A 17,904-nucleotide genomic window follows, 5' to 3' on the forward strand; every position below is an offset into this window, starting at 1 on the left:
CATGTCAACATTCTCACTTTTGTTATCTCCGGGTGTTATCACCAATGGCGCTTCAGTGAATCACTTGAGCTCTGATACATTTTTGGTGCCATTGAGCACGATCAATGAGCTAGTAGTAGTCATGCACTCAATTACTACACCCCTTTGGGTGTATCATAATTGTGTTCAAACTTGAAAAAAAAAAAAATTTGTCAACAAACCACGTAAAGAACATTCTATTAGAGGACCTATGTTTACTTCCCCCATGGTGTAGAAGTTGGGTGATGATGCAAACTCTTCCATGGACAATGGCAAGAAAAGGAAGCTTCAAAGGTTTTATGATGAATTTGGGAAAATTGTCTTTCATGGTCATGGGCTTATGATGAATTTTAAATATTTTTTTTGGTAAGTTACTTTTATATATCAGCCAAAAGCATGGATTTAGTGTACAGTATCGGAATCGAATTGGGTATCAATCAATTTTGAAATCAATATTGATACTGATATGATATCCGCCATATCGACCAAATAGAACAAAATTTCTCCCTAGATTTCAGTATCTTTGTTTTACTATTTTTCCCCCAATATATGGTAGCACCAATCTAATATCGATCAAGTATCAAATTTGATGTCAATTGATACCGATACAGTAGTTTTGATGCAGATTCTAAAACCATGGCCTAATAGAATAACTTACTAGTTAATTCTTTTTTTGGTCCAAAGTTCACAATCATGTAATAGTTGAAATTATGATCGAACCTTTTTTTTGGGTAAGGATCATGATGGAACTTGAGCTCCTCATAGAGACTTTTGTAAGGAGATACTTATAATATGCAGAAGCTTAATGTTCGGATTTGGATAAAACTCATTCTTAAAAGTTAGTCATCAAACGGATGGTGCCCAAGTTCTTATAGACTTATCAAGATCAGTGCTTTTGCATGGAACTCCAAAAATCTCCTTATCCATATACGAGGACATGTGGAAAGATGAGATTTTATCCCAAAAAAAAAAAAAAAAAGCTAGAAATGCAAAATGATGAAATGACGAAACCTTGTTCTGTCTTTTTGGTTTCGTTATAACAAAAAAAGTGAACAACTAGGGTAATTGTTCTTGAAACAAGTTCACCAAATACCTTTTTTTTTTTTTTTTTTTTTTGGTTGTTTTAAAACGACATTTTGGCATCAAAACTGAAAATTCTATTTTTAACACGTAACATCGTTTCTGAAACTGAATGACTATCAAACACAGTCTAAAGGGTTAAGATGTTTCCCTCATAGGTTGTTTCTGTTTTCTGTTTTTATAAGTCTTGCCATACCTATTGAGAGGGTTTCCTCTGGATGTCAATATAAAAGAATCTTCATGCATCACCTACAAAGTTAATGTATGAAAGAGATAATAATAAAAATCTTATGTGAGACAAAAAAAAAATACACTTTTCTTTTACTTTTTTTTTTTTTTTGATAAATAATACACTAATGTCATGGAACTTTTCTTTACATTTCTATTGTATTTTTAATTGTAAAAAATCGCCATACATATTCCAAATAAAAAGCAGAGGAGGTTAGCTTATTTTAAAAGAAAAAAAAAAAAACCCCTCTTTGGCATAGCCAAAACCAATTTGTTACCAAATAGTCAAGGGTGGAGTCTATCATGGTTCAAATAAGTAGAGATTGGATCCTTGGAATGGAAGTGATCTTTGATTTTAATTCAGATTTAGTTGGAAATGATCAGAAATTAGCTGGAATCGATATTAACCCTAGAAATCCGCTAAAAATCGGTGGAATCAACTAGAATTAGAATCAAAGATCGAGATTTGCCGATTCCGATCTTCAATCAATAGAATCAGAATCTATTGATTCCGATCTCTCAAACTATGGTTCTGCACACATTCTCGGAAGTCGTAAATTTCCAGGTGGCAATTGTCACATTGATTCTTATCCGCTCATCCCTGAGGAGAGTCAGATCCATGTATGAATTATTCTTGCCACCTTCTACCAAAAAAATCGAGCCAAACGTCAAGCATGTTGGGGAGGATCTTTTAACATTTGGAGAGGTTTTGAATCCTAGAGTGCTTCCAGCCGTCGGATGTAAGTCATCGGACAGATCCTTCTTCTTTTTCTCTTAAAACAAGAGTCGGTATTCCCAAGATCAGAAGCAATCTATTGTCCAATAACGTACCTAGTCTTTCCCCCAAAACTGGAAAAAAAAAAAAAAAAAACCTAGTCTTGCCATTGTTTACCATTTACCAAGTAAGCGACGTCCGCTGCAGCACGGCCCAGTTTTCTGGTGGTGGGTGTTTATTATTAGTAATCTGCGCATCCCAAATTTCCAAAGCGAGATAAAACGGTGGCGACTACCCAAATAGGCGGAGGTAGCAGCCCGCAACCGTGTGAACGGTAACCCAATTAAACCCAACAGCCAAGAAAGCAAGCAAATCAAGAAGAGAAGGGAAGAGAAGCTATGCCAGTCTTCAAGACCCCATTCAACGGCTACGCCGTAAAGTTCAGCCCCTTCTATGAGAATCGCCTCGCAGTGGCCACCGCACAGAACTTCGGCATCCTGGGTAACGGCCGCGTCCACGTTCTGGACCTCCCTCCGACCCCCGGAGCCCCCATCACCGAGCTCTGCTCCTTCGACACCGCCGACGGAGTCTACGACTGTACCTGGTCCGAGGATAATGACAACCTCCTCGTAACCGCTATTGCCGATGGCTCCGTCAAGCTCTGGGACCTCGCCTTGCCACCCACTTCCAATCCAATTCGTTCCCTCCAGGAACACACCCGCGAGGTTCACTCCGTCGATTGGAACCCAGTTCGTAGAGATTCCTTCTTGAGCTCTTCCTGGGACGACACCGTCAAGCTCTGGACCGTCGATCGACCCGTCAGCGTCCGTACCTTCAAAGAACACGCCTATTGCGTTTATTCTTCTGTTTGGAACCCTCGCCATGCCGACGTCTTCGCATCCGCTTCCGGCGACTGTACCGTTCGTATCTGGGATGTTCGCGAGCCGACTTCCACCATGATCATACCTGCTCATGAATTGGAGATTCTTTCTTGCGATTGGAACAAGTACGATGATTGCCTTATTGCCACTTCTTCAGTTGATAAGTCGATTAAGGTTTGGGATGTGAGGAATTTCCGGATTCCAATTACGGTGCTCAATGGGCACACTTATGCTGTGAGAAGGGTAAAATTCTCACCTCACAGGGATAGTATGATTGCGTCTTGCTCGTATGATATGACAGTTTGTTTCTGGGATTATCGGGTGGAGGATGCCCTTATTGGGAGATACGATCATCATACGGAGTTTGCGGTTGGAGTCGATATGAGTGTGCTTGTGGAAGGCCTTTTTGCGAGTACTGGGTGGGACGAGTTTGTTTATGTTTGGCAGCATGGGAATGACCCCAGAGCACCTTGAAAAGAGTTCAAAAGAGTTTTTTTTTTGGGGGGGGGGTTGCGGAGGGGTTGGTGGTGTTCGTGCTAGATTGAGAAGCAGATGCAGCTTCAGCAGCACCATTCATCATTGGAAATTGGAAGCGGAAGAGAATGGAGGGGTTCTTATCTCTTTGGGTATGTTGTAATTTTATCTGCTCTTTGCAGAGTAATTAGGCTTTCTTTTTGGTCCCTTGATAATACTGATGAATAAGTGACTGAATGAATGATTTACAAACAGAATGCTTCCCGAGTGCACCCAACTGAAATAAAATGCATTTAGTCCTGATTTGATATACTGAATTTCATAAATTTGGCATTCTGTCAACACTATTTCGAGCGATCTCGTTTTGTGCTGTTTTCATCATGATTCTATATCCATTTTGCCAGCTTATTCCCTCTTGTCTGATCAGGGAATGAATTCTTGGTCAAAACAACTTATCTTTGTTGTAGTTGTGCCCCTTTTATAATGCATTTGTCCATTATGAGGAACATGGTTTGCTATCTGTAGTTTGCGTTTGAAATGGAGAAGGCCTTATCATTGTGTTGGCTATCCAATGGGACAAAACTACAATGTGATTGTATGTGAAGATTACATACTTTTGTAAACTGTCGATCTTTTACAATTTTATAGTGTCACCTCTTACTCTGCCTGTGGTCTGCAAATGCGTCCTGATGTTGCCAACTTTATCCGTTTCTCTTTTGTTACAACATTCTATACAATTGCTACAACTAAACTATTTGACTGATATATAAGATTTAGCCATGAGTAATGTTAAGTTTGTCTCGAATTCTTGACCCGTTTTGAAGATTGACCCGCATGGTGAAACATTTTCTTCTGCTTGGGTGTAATCTCTCTCTTCTGCATAGTGAAACATCTTCTTCTTCGCCCGAAGACGTAGCACACCACACCGGTGTGTGAACCTCGTTAAATCTCTGTGTTGTGCAGATCTATTGTCTGTTTATTTCATATTTTTCTTGGTGTTTGCTCTAACAAGTGATTTTGTAGTTCTTTTGCAACAGTTTGCACTTCCTTCTTAGGGTGTAGTGCCCTGACTACTTTCGACGTAAACCATGATGGGGTGGTTTGTCATCCTAGGTAGGGGCAGTTTTTATGAAAATTTGATCAGTTCCTGCAACTGCTATGCTATTCCTCCAACTATTAACTTCCAAAAGAAGAACAATATTCTATCATTGTTCTTACTTCAAGTCAACAACTGTCAATTGGCCTCTATGGTTAATATCATCTGCTCAAATATATAAATGGGAAAGGCAGAAACCCAATTCCATAACAGATTAAAGCACATATCGGTAACAACAGTGACTTTCCGTAGAAAGTCTAATCTTGAGAGTTGCTAATTAGAACAGGATGTAGGGGCTCAAAGTTTAAATCAAAATGTGCAGGTCTAAACAAGAGGCCTTTTGGGTCAGGTTATGGGCCACGAACGTATGAGGCATGCAAATCACTAGTAGAAAGCCATTCTTCTTAACCAGTATATTTATGCATTTTTTTTTTTTATAAAAAATGAAAATAAATTAAATCAGCTTAAAATAAGTTCAGTACAGCATCAGCATCAAAGGTACCTCTAATCCTATAAACTCTTGCCATTTTTGCTAGAGCATTATTGGCAGGAAAAACAGATTGTTGAAGGATTCAAAATAGGTTTAGAAATGTTTAAGATAAAGTAAGATAGGTATCAGTTGCCGTGGCCAGTCCATCTTGTTCGCTGCTCATCTGATCTGCCATGCTTCCTGAATATGTGACTTAGTCTTACATCATTGTGCACAATGCACAGGATGCTATATAAGTATATGTATTCCACACTAGCATAGTTGTCAAGCTGACTAGGCGACCCGAGACATTCTCTAGGCGTGAATTAATGACTGTATGTAATATAGCAATGATAATTTTATATAATTATGTTTATATGTAACATATAAGCTATATCAACGCAATGTGATATAATTATGCTAATAATGATCTAATATGAAAACCCAACATCATAGTTGTCAAGGCATTAAGGGAAGACCGCTTTGTTAGTGTTGTCTTTATTTTTTATTTTTTCCTTCGCCACCACCCCCCTTGTCATCGTGATACCTATGATCAACATATAACAAAAAAAGCATAGGATATAATGTAACATATTCATAAAAAAACAAAGCAATAAACATAAATCAATGTAAACTCGTGTAGTGTCAAAAAGGCGTGTTGTCGCCTTGGACCCAAGAAAGAGCTTGGATGCTTAGGTGGCACCTAGGTGACGCCTTGACAACTATGCACACCAGGATTTTCTACAGAAAGAAATCTCACATCCCCTTTACACTTAAGGCTCAGTCATAAATACTCTCACAGAACCATTTTCCATTTACATAATCTCCCCACCTATCCTAAATGCTACTAGCATTCATATCACCAAAATCTAATATTTTTGACAACCATGATAGTACCAGCCTCTTGATCGTCCCTGCTACCGTAAGTTATGCCTCCTTCCATTCAAATATTCTGGTATTTCTCTCCATGCAAATGCTCCAGCAAACTCCTAAAGGGGTTGTCCTCCGTAGAAATTTTTCCCTCCCCTCCAAACAGCCTCCATCCAGTTCCACCATTTATGAGATTAGTGAATCTGAGAAAGTCCATGCGATCACCTTTCATCGATGAAATATCTACCCATAGAACCAATTCAAATCTACTTCTCAAAATTAGATGTACCACATCAAATTCAGTGCAAAGGCACCTTGTTCTTAAAACCAATTACCAAAAAATGTAAAAATGATGTGGAATCATGAACCCAGTAATAAAAAGGGGAATTAGGAGATCCACATAAAATCATTCTATTAATGGATAGATTTATACTTGCATAAGTAATAAAAACATATCAGGAAATAGCCTCTGCGAAGTGGGGGTAAGGCTGTGTACATTATGACCCTCCCCAGACCCCGCTGTGGCGGGAGCCTCATGCACTAGGTATGCCCTTTTAAGCAACAAAAACGAACAGAAGAGGATCAATTCTCATAAAGATATAACTAAATTGGGAAAGCATGTTCCTGACTGAGTCTCTAGAATTTTAGGGGAATGCATTGGTGAATGAATGGTGTGCTAAGAAGCTTAAAGAAATGTTCATTTGGAAATACATCCCCAAAAGACCTAAATCTTGCAGAGGAATAAAATATTTCTATCTGAAACTGCAACCTTGTCTACCCCGCAACAAGATCACAAGTATAAAGACTCAAATCAGAAAGGATCAATAACTCTGTATGGCAGAAGAAGAAAGAAAAAAAAAATTGATACTTGGACAGAGAAGGTTTGCCCCCGTGGTTTTGGTCATTCTCTTCTGAGTAGAGCTTGTAGGCAGTCCTTAATTCTAGAGCAGCTTGTAGTGATCTGACTTGGAATTCCTGGAACTCATCCTTGAGCCTTAATTTATAGCCAAATGGGTAGGTCTCTTTGATAGAGAATAGCCCACTTGTTCTCTTGCCTTATAGGGTTCTTTCGGTGCATGCTCTTAATCAAGAATGCCCACTTAATTGGATCCACCAATAACTATCTTACCAAAATGAAATTTCCTAATTGAAGACATGCAATAAGAATTAGGAAAAATTGGATCAAAGAGTGAGAAATGCTCTTTCTATCCTCAAGACACAAGGATACAAATATCTCTATTATGAATTGATGTGGTAACCTAGGATCGACCAGCTGGTTAGGTTAGGATCTTGGGAATTCGGGAACTGTGTGATGTAGATAGGGCTGTCAAAAGGACTCAAACTGACCAAACCATGATTCAGTTTTGTCCCAAGTCTGGACTTGGTTTAGTCCCGTCGAGCCAGCCTTGTTGGCCCCAATTTTGCACCTATGCGACTCCTGCATCCATTGAACCAGCATAGCAGCCCCTTGAAGAGTGCATATTTTACTTCCCTAAGTGGTCTTCTAGAAGAGCCATCAATTCAACCTGTCCAGCAGTTTCTATAACAGGTATGAACAGTAACACGTGAACAGTATTTTCTCAGCAAGTTTTGTTCTTCAAAAGGATCTTCTAGAAGCTATACAACTGTCCCATATTCAGCTGTAAGAGAATATCTCCACCATCCATTGATTTGGTCCAGCTAGCATAATATTTAGTTTCTATTTTTGTGTCCAAGCTAGTTTCCTTTTTGGTTAAGCAATTAGTTTCCTATTTGTATTTAGATTAGCTTCCTTTTATGTTCAATTGTTAGTTTCTAATTTTGTCAAGCTTGATTGGGAAGTTAGACACAAATTAGAAAGTCTTATTTCAGTCCATTAGTTTCATTTTTTTGTTATTTCTTTGTGTCCAAATTTTGTAAGGCTATTTAAAGTCCATTGATCATAATGAAAAAAGAGATTGAAGTTTATGAAAATTGAGTGTTTGCTCATGGCTGAGATAGCTATTACGGTATTACCTTGAGGGGTGAGATGCCCATCCACTAATTCTTCTTCCCCCTTCTCAACCCCATCATCGAATTCTCTTTATTTTCTTATTTTCATTTTATTTGTTTGTTGTGAGAAAGTGTTTGAGTGATCAAAGCAAGCTTGTTGAAGCCTAGAAGCACCATCGAAAGACCACTTTGAAGGCCTATAGCTGTTCTGCAGAACTTTCATAAAGTTTCCTAATTCGTGTCGACAACATAAATCTCAATTCAGCCATCGGAATGTCTCATCTTTTGAGGGTTTGTTGACCCATATAGGACCTTCATCTACTCCAAGTTTCAGCTCCATCTGAGCCATGGTTTGTAAGTACTTGAATTTCTCTCTATTCAGCTAGATTTTGAGATCCTGCCCATACTTGTTCAAAACCCAGTTTCTAGAGTACTTCTTTATTGGAAAACTAATTTTAAGAAAATTAAAACAATATGAAGTCAACTGGTCGATCCAGTTACAAGTAAAATCTCTGTTTTTTCCATCCAATAAAAAAAGCTATGTTTTATTTGTTTTAAAAAATATAATCAAGTGGATCAGCAACCGTTTGGAAGTTTTGAGCCCTTTTGCGTCATATTCATTTCGAAAATTTGGTTTGAAATCAATATATTTCCAAGGTTTTGGGATTTCTGATCAAGTCCAGGTAATTTTGAAAATTAAGGTTTAGTCTGCATTTTTCTCAAAGTTCAATCAACCCCTTTGCCTCTGTGCGTTTCCAGGCAAAATCCATGTATAACAGAATTTTCCAAGTAAAAATTTACATTTTTATGCTGATTTCACCTGAAATTTTGTCCTTACTATGTGATTTTTACCTGGAAATAAATAAATAGAGCATTAAGGCCCTCAAGGCGAACTTTTTTGTGGTTCATCATCAAAGTGCATGACCAGGTCTCTCCGTAGTCAAACTAAAAGGGTGAAAAAAATACATGGAAGCATTTTCAAGTCTTTGATTTTATCTTGTTTCAGAAAATGTTAGCCATTAATATAGTTAGTTGAGTGAGGGGACTACTCTTTGGTATATTGATGATATCCAGGGTATGTTTGCATGGAAGTAAATTGCCACTATGAATCATTTATGGTGTCTGCATTTATTTCTCATATATTATGAATGATAGTGACAAGCTGAAAGTTTTATGGCAAGATTATGTAATGCATGTTATTTCTATTCTGCTTTTACTCAAGACTGCATGTTATTTCTATTCTGCTTCTACTCAAGACTTTCTGTTGTTTGGTAACGCTTAAGAAGTTGCTTTTGGAAGGGTACTGCATATGCAATGAGCTGTGCTAACATTTACTTGCTTGTATATTCGCTGATTGGGAGTTGGTTTGATTGAATAAATGTTAATTTTTCATTAGAATGGTGGTTCTGTGTGTCTTCTTTACATTGAATGATGAATATTATCTGGACTCATGTCTATTCATATGTAATATTTCTCAAAACACTTTTATCCATTTTTTATGTCTTCTGGATATACATGGAAGAAATCACACAATAGGTTGTGAGGTTTTCCTACTACCTCCTTATTAAATGTAGAAAGTGTTTTGTTTTATAATTAGCAAAACCAATGTATTAGAAAGAGGAAAGATTTTCTCTCTTGGACTCAGATTGATAGAACACACTTGACAAATGAAGGCATAAAACCCACATTTTCCAATTGATCCTGATGTCTGAGATTGAAATACTGCAGATATCTTTCCCCATTTTGGGACCAGAAAAGTATAAGCTGTTTCACCCTGGTAATGTGGGATTGCAAGGCAACCGAAGAGGGGGATGGATTGAGTACGTAAATTAAAAATTCTAAAATACAAACTCACAACCCCAAGCAAGAATGTAAGGGATAGAATGAGAATAAAAGAGCCACACAAAGAGAAACCATTTCATAGTGGTTTGGCACACTTGCCTATGTTCAATCCCAAAGAGATACTCACCCTCCTTGGCGTCTCCACCAACCAATACTTAATTTCGCAGGTGCAACTAAAAAAACCCTTATAGGTAGTTTTCCCAATGGCTCATTACCAACCTGCCCAATCACCCTAGTGATTCTTCTCGTGTAGGACACACCATACACACAAGGACTACTACAACTCTTACAAAAAGAGTGATAACAATACAAAGCCTCTAAACTAGGCAAACATACAAGATAAACTCTCTCTCAAAAACATTTAATGCCCAAGCCAAAATAAATTCTCAGGGTAGGTACTGATTTGTATATATAGCCTTCATGAATCAGAATGAGATCTTAAGAGTTCCTATTTATAGTCAAGAAGAGTCCAAAAATAACTAATCACGATTTTGGAAATACTCTTCATGGACATCTACAAGGCTCCAATGGTAAAAAATATAGCTGTTGTACTCTTAACGGGAATAAAAATGGCTTAATAAGGTAACTCACCACGGATATCAATGAGGTTCCTTAAGCGTCCGTTGTGTTTGGTGGACATCGATGACATCTGTCAGGCGTCTGTCAAACAAGGGACTGAGACCTGCAATTTTTCACTCCATTCGCCCCTGATGCTGTTTCAAGGTCCAAGTCACTATGGTCAATGTTCTATCCTAAGTTTTGACTCCATTAAAGCTTAGGTGACTTATTTCTAGGGCTTTTTGGGCTTGAGAGAGTACACATAGGATTACATTGGAAAATCAAAGAAAAAGGCAAATCTTATGACTATTGAAGCTTGTCTTCAAGGTCTTGCTTTCAAGTCTTGATATCTTCAATACTTGATAGTTTCATTTCTTGATGAAGTTTTCAATTTGATTCTTCAAGCTTCCAACTCTCTCTATAAATTGAACTTGCTTGCTCTTGATATAATGAATGCTCTATGGTGTATAATTGAACTCTTTACTTCCTTTGGTCATCTTGGGATTGTATTGACCTTTCACACACAACACACATGTTAGTAATCCCAAAAGCCATCAACCTCACGTTGGGTTCATCACCAAAACATAAGCTTAAAACTCGTATGCCAACAGGTAGCAGTTTCATATGGTAGTTAGCTGAATTCAAAACCCACTTTTTGCAGGTGAACCAAATAGATCAAGAAGCTGCTGATAGACCTAATCTCCAGAGACTAAGCAACCACAAAGTTTCAGCTTTCCTGTATCTCTGAAATCTGATTGGTCACTTTTATTATGTTATAAAAATCATAACGAATCCTATTTCTTCTTGATCCTCCCACCATTTTTCGCTTTTTGTGTGTGTGTGTGTATACACACCATGTCAACAGGCTTTCTGTTAAACATATACCTTCTTTCTACCCTAATCGTTTCTTATTTTATTTTCCAGCCTTAAGTGCCACTAATTCCATCAGTAAGTTGCCTTCTAGTAAGTTGTCCTACATAGAACTTTTCTGTTTCAGGGGAAAGTGGGGTTCTATGTTACAGTAAACCCCAAAACCATAAAGATTGTGCCCGAGGAAGACTTTGCATGATTGGTTGATAATTATTGGAACTCCTTTATATTTAAGTGGAAAGTGGGTTTTTCTACTTCTGTGTTTTGTTGAATATAAAAAAGAAAGTCATATAAAGGTAGGAAGTGTTTTATAGGGTTGAGATGAAAAAGAGTTGCTTATTAGAAGAAATTCCTTCGTTGATGAGTAAGAGTGAAGGGCCGCCTTGCCTGAAGAGGAAGCAAGAGTCTCAAATTAGGAAAAACTCAAGAAGCTTACTTATTTCAAAGTGATTATAAGTCCATTTTATGGTGTGAGGAAGGGGGTGAAATGTGAATGTTTCCACTTTGCAAACCTGAAGATTTTTAACTACTTCATGAATATATTCGGTGTGTTGTTTTTGACCCAACCTTGATGGACAAGTGACCAATCAAATGGAACATGATGAAGACTGGAATTATTGAAGCATTAGGGGAGTGATCTATGAAACGATTATGATGGCTTTAGTATTAAAGGTGTTGGGAAAATCTTTCCTCGTCAAACAGTTCTGATGAAGTCTAGCCCTATCAAGCAGTTTTTACTTAACCTATAAAATTTTTAGGCAGCTCTTTGATGGTTTCTGTATGGATTTTTGCTTTAAGGATGGAGTTTTGACAAGCTAGAGTTATGGAGAACATTTATGGAGTAGGACCTCTCTTTTGGATCTAAGCAAGTGTAGTGTAGGTAGGCAAATGGGTGGGGTTGTCTGGGGCTCTATGTGCATATTCCCAACCTGCTACTTGTTAAACAAGCAGTGGGTAAGCATCCTGAGCAGAACTCATTTATATTCAAGCAGGTTTTGGTGGCCTGCATAATAATCAAATCTAAGCATCAACAGCAAAGAAACCTATTTTATTAATCAGACAAATTTCTCCATGGGCTTTATTTTTTACTCATGGCAGCTTAGCTGGCACTGAAACTTTGTGAACCTTTTGTCTCTGTCAGTTTCCCAGCCAAAATAAGATATCGGTATATAGATTTCATCTATAACCTGTCCATGGTGAACCTCTCCTTTTGATGCACTGATCTCTATTGTGCACACCATCCAGCAGATTGTGGAAGATCGCAATTCCAAATTATTTCCTGTTTTAGTCATAAGCCATCAGCTACCAATAAATGTTGTGAATTCTGCTAATATAGAGCAGCAGTCTTAAGATCCTGGATTTTTTTTTTTCAGACTGTGACTGAACTATGATACTAAAAGATATAATAGAAGTCAAGCAACTGATCTTAAGAGGTGATTGGTGGGAAGGAGGGGGAGCAGCTGATCATTTATCTGATCTTGTGCTATTGATGCTACTACTGCATTCAGGAATTTAGCTTGCAAACTCTTGAATTTTGGTGTTCCCTAGATATCATCATATAAGAATGCACTCTGGAAAATACCCTTGTGCTAGATTTCAAAATTCTGTGATCTTCCTAAGGTCAATTCGAATTTCGTGACTCACTGAGAAGGGAGGCCAGCAGATCAATCTTCCAGGTATTGTTGTTTTCTCTAGACCCCCATGATTTACTTCAGAAGCACCAAGTATCCACTACATCTCTGTCCCTGAAATATCAGAAGATTTGGATATGTCGATGGAATCGATCACAATTATACATGCCCTCATCCCTACTTATTAGATTTCCACTGGGGATTCATGAACTAATCCGGTGCCTTTCGTGATGGAACCTCCTGGTGTTTCTCCTTCCTTTTGAGCATATATCTGAAATTTGCTAGCTGCCTCATTCAATTGGAACTGGGCCAATCGATTACGTAGGTAGTTTCAGGTTTAGTGAACATGCCAAGTTTTCCTCATCAATGGCTTCATTAAATGTTAGCACAATGAATCAAGCCACGGTGAGTCTATTAGCTATAAAAACTCACCCCAACCCAAACCCTTCCATTATTAGTTGGGTTTACCATGCCCCAACTCATAATTTTGCAATTACAGTTTGATCCCACTATATTTTGTTTAAGCGTTGGCCTAGTAATGAAGTGGTACTTTTTGGCAAACTTGTAGTTTGGATTTCGATAATGACACACTCATGTCTCGTAGTACACCTGAACATAGATATTTTATCTCTGATATGAAAATTTTCTTTTTCCATTATATATATATATATAATTGGACTGGAGCAATCTGGTTTTTCTCTAATATACCTAGGCATTCATTTATTGTTTGGAGATGCCTTGGGGATGCTCTCCCCATTACGGACCAGCTCCTTGAAAGAAACATACAAATGAGGCCTTTTTGTTGCTTCTGTAGGGCAGGACTTGATACAAAAGATCACCTATTCTTTGAGTGCAATTTTATAGGAGAAACTTGGATGGATATGCTTGTGTCCCACCCTTCAACCACCGAATAGGAAACATATTGGTTGTGGCCCCTTGCGTAGCTAATACTTTGGGGGATGTGGCAACATTGGAGATATTGGGAAGCTTGCATTGTGTGCTACTATTATTACCACATTTGGAAGGAGTGAAATGGTCGTCTGATGTGCAGCAAGACAAGACCAAAGCTGACCATTGTTCGAGACATGAAAGTTGATATTGGGAGAAGTGCCGTTCCATCATCTCCCAAGGAAGCCATTAGGCCGGAATAGCAGGCTTATAGATAATTGGGTTGTGTATGTGGTATCAATGATCCCATAGTGTTCTAATGGAAAGTTTTTCCCAGTTTTGTTCTTGGTTGTAAACTCTATACTTTGGGCCTTCCGTTGGTTTAACCCTGATAGTGCAGCGATTTGGATTGGGTGGGAAACTTTTCCATTCGGATTCAAGGGAATAAATTCAAGAGGGAATGCATGGTTATCTTAGAACTGCAATTAAAGTTCTTCCTCGCTTGAACAATAGTAAGAATTGATTCTTTTCGATGCTTTGAAACTCCAATCTACGTTTAACGAAAGAGGGTTGTTCTCCACTGAGAAACTAGGGTTTGACTAAGCCCACTTTCTCTTTCACAGACACACCCACAATGAGAGAGAGGGGAGACAGAGAAATCAACTATGGAGAGGAAGAGCTCCAAAAATTTGTGTAGCTCTCTCTCCCTAGCCTTTTCATAATAAAACCCCTATTAGAGTTTCCTTCTTTGATCTATTCTTTGTTTCCAAAATGAAGAATTTCAAATCTTGATGGTAGAGAATACTTTCCAATTTGAAGAACTATTTTGCTACTCAAGTAGGAAGAGTTAGAATTTAACAATGATTCCTCTCTCTTTAATTATGCAATATTATAAAATCCAATTATATTTCATTTTATCTATTATAAATAACAAGATAATCAATGAATATTTCCCAAAATTGTCATGCACAATTAAAATCTTTAATTTGTATATAAGACCCTTCGCTTAATTAATATCCTATAATCAGCTATAGGACATGTAATTTAATACTACCAAAAGCCAACTCATTGTAATGTCTATATCATATATCCTATGATCATAATCAGATGTCAAAAAACCTTTTAAATAAAATTTAGTAAATAAATATTATAGTTCATATTAGAAAATAATCTTTGTAAGAAATTTACAAAAAACATTGGTACCAGATTTCTTCCCGATCAAGTATAAACACTCTCTCTTCTTGATAATCCCCAATTAAGGGCAGTGAATCCCATGTTGAATCTCTTTCATTAATAATATGTGATCACGTGTCCAATGCACCAATATATAGTCGTAGGACGTCAATCATTGATTTATCATAAAACGTGATACAAACATTGCAACAAATAAGATCTCTCAGGTGAAAGGTCGAATGAAGAGTACGAATCTCGTCCTCACACAACTGTTAGTAACATATGTGAGATTCTTATGAGATATTTTTTCTATACACCCATAGTACATGTACTTATGTACCGAAATCATATCCCTAATAGTATACAACGTGACAATAATATGAATAGGATATTTTGTCCTATCCTTACCTAAGAACAATTTTGTGTGAAAATCTATGGAATAACTTATAAGCCCATTAACTAAATGCTATGCATAAAATAAACTATTTTATTAAATGGACTATGTTTGATGGATACACATTCCCAGAATCTTCTCCTTGCCTTAGGGTTAAGGCTCTCTTGCATGTACAATTTTTCTCCCTCTCCTTCTAAATAAAATTCATCAACTTAAACATAATAATAATAAATAAATCACAGTTTTCAACTTTCACATTATTTATAATTTGGTGCCTATATAGGTGAAAGTAGAGTCCATGTTTAATATAATGGGCCATAAACTTAAGCACAATACCAGTCATCGTCTTTCAAAGGAAACATATCGTTCCTAAATAAAATCCTAATTGAACACAACCCTATTCTAAAGAGAGAAGAATTCAACAACATAAAAGGACAAAAGGAATGAGTGAGGCCTCCTTTCAACCCAATAGGCATTTTCCTATTTAATCAATCAATAAAATTGATTAGGTTAAGATAATCGTATGTGTATGTTTTTTACTTTTGAGATCCATATAAACAACACATATGGACCATCAAAGTGGATCCTATCTACACCTTTTTTTAAATTTGATTTGTCTGGAAAATGTAAACCATCATCGTGATGCACACCAACAACCACCATTAACTCACAATGAGAAAAAAAGAAAAAAGGCAAAAACTTGAGCTCTAATACCAATTGACATGCACATGGAAATAGCATATCTTTTTCTTTGAAAAGGATAAGGATGTGAGAGATAATTGGTATCACAACTTGGGAATGGACCAAAGAGTCGCGAGATTGGAGGGAGAAATTAGTTCTCTTAATGAGGGACAATGAAAGTGGGTCCCACCTAAAGTTAATGTTAAACACAATTATCTATAAGCTTTCAGTCATTCGTACAACATTAAATTATAAGCTTTCTGTCATTCGTAAGTCTCCAAATGTTAATCTGGTTAGAACATGCTCCTTTAAGTTAACGGCCCCGGGTTCAACGAGAAGAAAAAATCAGTCATGGGCACGATAAGTGTTTTATCCAGGAGCGTTGCAACCATCAACTTTCCCAATGGAAGCACCATTAGTTGGGCTGAAATTGTTCCGATGCCTATCGGGTGCTGACGGAACTAGAAGAATTGGTTTGTGAAGGTAAGCACAACACATGAAGAGAGAGAGAAAGAACTTATGATTAATGTTACAACCTACTACGTGCCCAAAATGGAGGGTTCTTTAAGTAAACTGGCTTCATACATCAACGTTTGAGTTGACATATGAAGCTGGCCAAATAAGTGTGTGTGTGTGTGTGTGTGTGAGAGAGAGAGAGAGAGAGAGAGAGAGAGAGAGAGAGAGAGAGAGAGAGAGAAAACTTATGATTAATGTTACAACCTACTATGTGGCCAAAATTTAGGGTTCTTTAAGTAAACTGGCTTCATACATCAATGTTTGAGTTAACATATGAAGCTAGCCAAATAAGTGGGGCCAATGCTTCAAGAGTAAATAATTTTGTGTGAGATTGATGGTAGGTCCCTGTGTGTGACAATTAAATGAACTAATCTATCACATGAGGAATCTAGCTTGCCAAATAATTGGGGCCAGTGCTTCAAGAGTAAATAATGTTGTGTGAATCATACATATATATTAGTATCATGGATGAACAAGTGAATATGTAAACCAATCAAAGACATGAATAAATATTGTTACCTTCCATTAAAAAGGGACATGGGATACAGTGGCAGCTAACGCAGTGAAGCTCATGCCATAAAAAAATACAGACATGACACTAATATACACTTTACTATACTTATTATATGCTTGTTGGTCGAATGTGAATGTCTTTTTGTCCAACATCCACATGATGTTGTAAGGGTTTCCAGATTCATCAAAAGTATTACTTGAAAAGATTGAAATCTCTTGGCTTCAAAGCTATCGTTCAATAAAGGATTGATATTGCAACGTAAAGAGTAAGATACGCACCCACAAACGAATATATAATAGAATGAGTTGGATAGGCCACTGGACTACCAAGAAAGGCCGACACCACATTTCAATCAAGCCCAAATGATAAGAGGCCCATACCATGTAGGCCTCCACTGATTTGGTGGGTTATAATTGATTTGGGCCATATCCAACAAATGAAAGAAAGTGCACATAATGAAGGAAAGAAATAGGCTGGGATGATAAGAGTAAGCGAAGCAAGAAACGAGGGCTATGAAGAATAATTGAAGCCTAGTCAACCTACCCTTTACCATATTTTCCTTCTCATGTAGAACCCTGCAAGTTCCAAGCATAAGAAGGTTATCACTTAATCATAATAACTAACTATATAGTGTCTTTGTGGGTGTATGTAAGGGTGTAGAGTGAGAGAAATCACCTAAACAAGGGATCCTAGTCACCACATGTAGGGTGAATCAACAAGGTACTTCTTGAAGAGGCTGGCAAAACCATACCCATCCATGTGTTTGTCACAGGAAAAGAAGTGTAAGGAACACATTTAACAGTAAATTATAAAACAAAAATAGAATCCTATACTTACAAAGAGAAATATATACCTGGGTGGTTAGGGTTAGCAAAATGGCAAGAAGGGGCTGGATTTCCATCTTGTAGAAAACTTTGACAATTTGCAAAGTATATACACTGTCAGTTCCAGCACTAGTAAAGAAGCTAGTTAGAACATGCTTCTTCATGTTAAATGGCCCCAGGTTCAACGAGAAGGAAAATCAGTCATGAGCAC

At 37.5% G+C, this 17,904-nt stretch overlaps 1 protein-coding gene across 2 annotated transcripts; it reads left to right on the forward strand.

Moving 5' to 3' along the window:
- Nucleotides 1–2,139: 2,139 nt before the first annotated feature.
- Nucleotides 2,140–14,012, forward strand: LOC122060152 (peroxisome biogenesis protein 7-like). Of its 2 annotated transcripts, none has more exons than XM_042623339.1 (2): nucleotides 2,140–3,548; nucleotides 13,518–14,012. In XM_042623339.1, the coding sequence occupies exon 1, from the start codon at nucleotides 2,440–2,442 to the stop codon at nucleotides 3,394–3,396; it is 957 nt and encodes a 318-aa protein (XP_042479273.1). In that variant the 5' UTR covers nucleotides 2,140–2,439; the 3' UTR covers nucleotides 3,397–3,548; nucleotides 13,518–14,012. The 2 variants fall into 2 exon arrangements, with proteins under 2 accessions (XP_042479273.1, XP_042479272.1); XM_042623338.1 differs by lacking the exon at nucleotides 13,518–14,012 and adding an exon at nucleotides 10,864–11,007.
- Nucleotides 14,013–17,904: the final 3,892 nt, after the last annotated feature.

The sequence above is a fragment of the Macadamia integrifolia genome, chromosome 13 (genome assembly GCF_013358625.1).
Source record: "Macadamia integrifolia cultivar HAES 741 chromosome 13, SCU_Mint_v3, whole genome shotgun sequence".
Taxonomy (NCBI): Eukaryota; Viridiplantae; Streptophyta; class Magnoliopsida; order Proteales; family Proteaceae; genus Macadamia; species Macadamia integrifolia.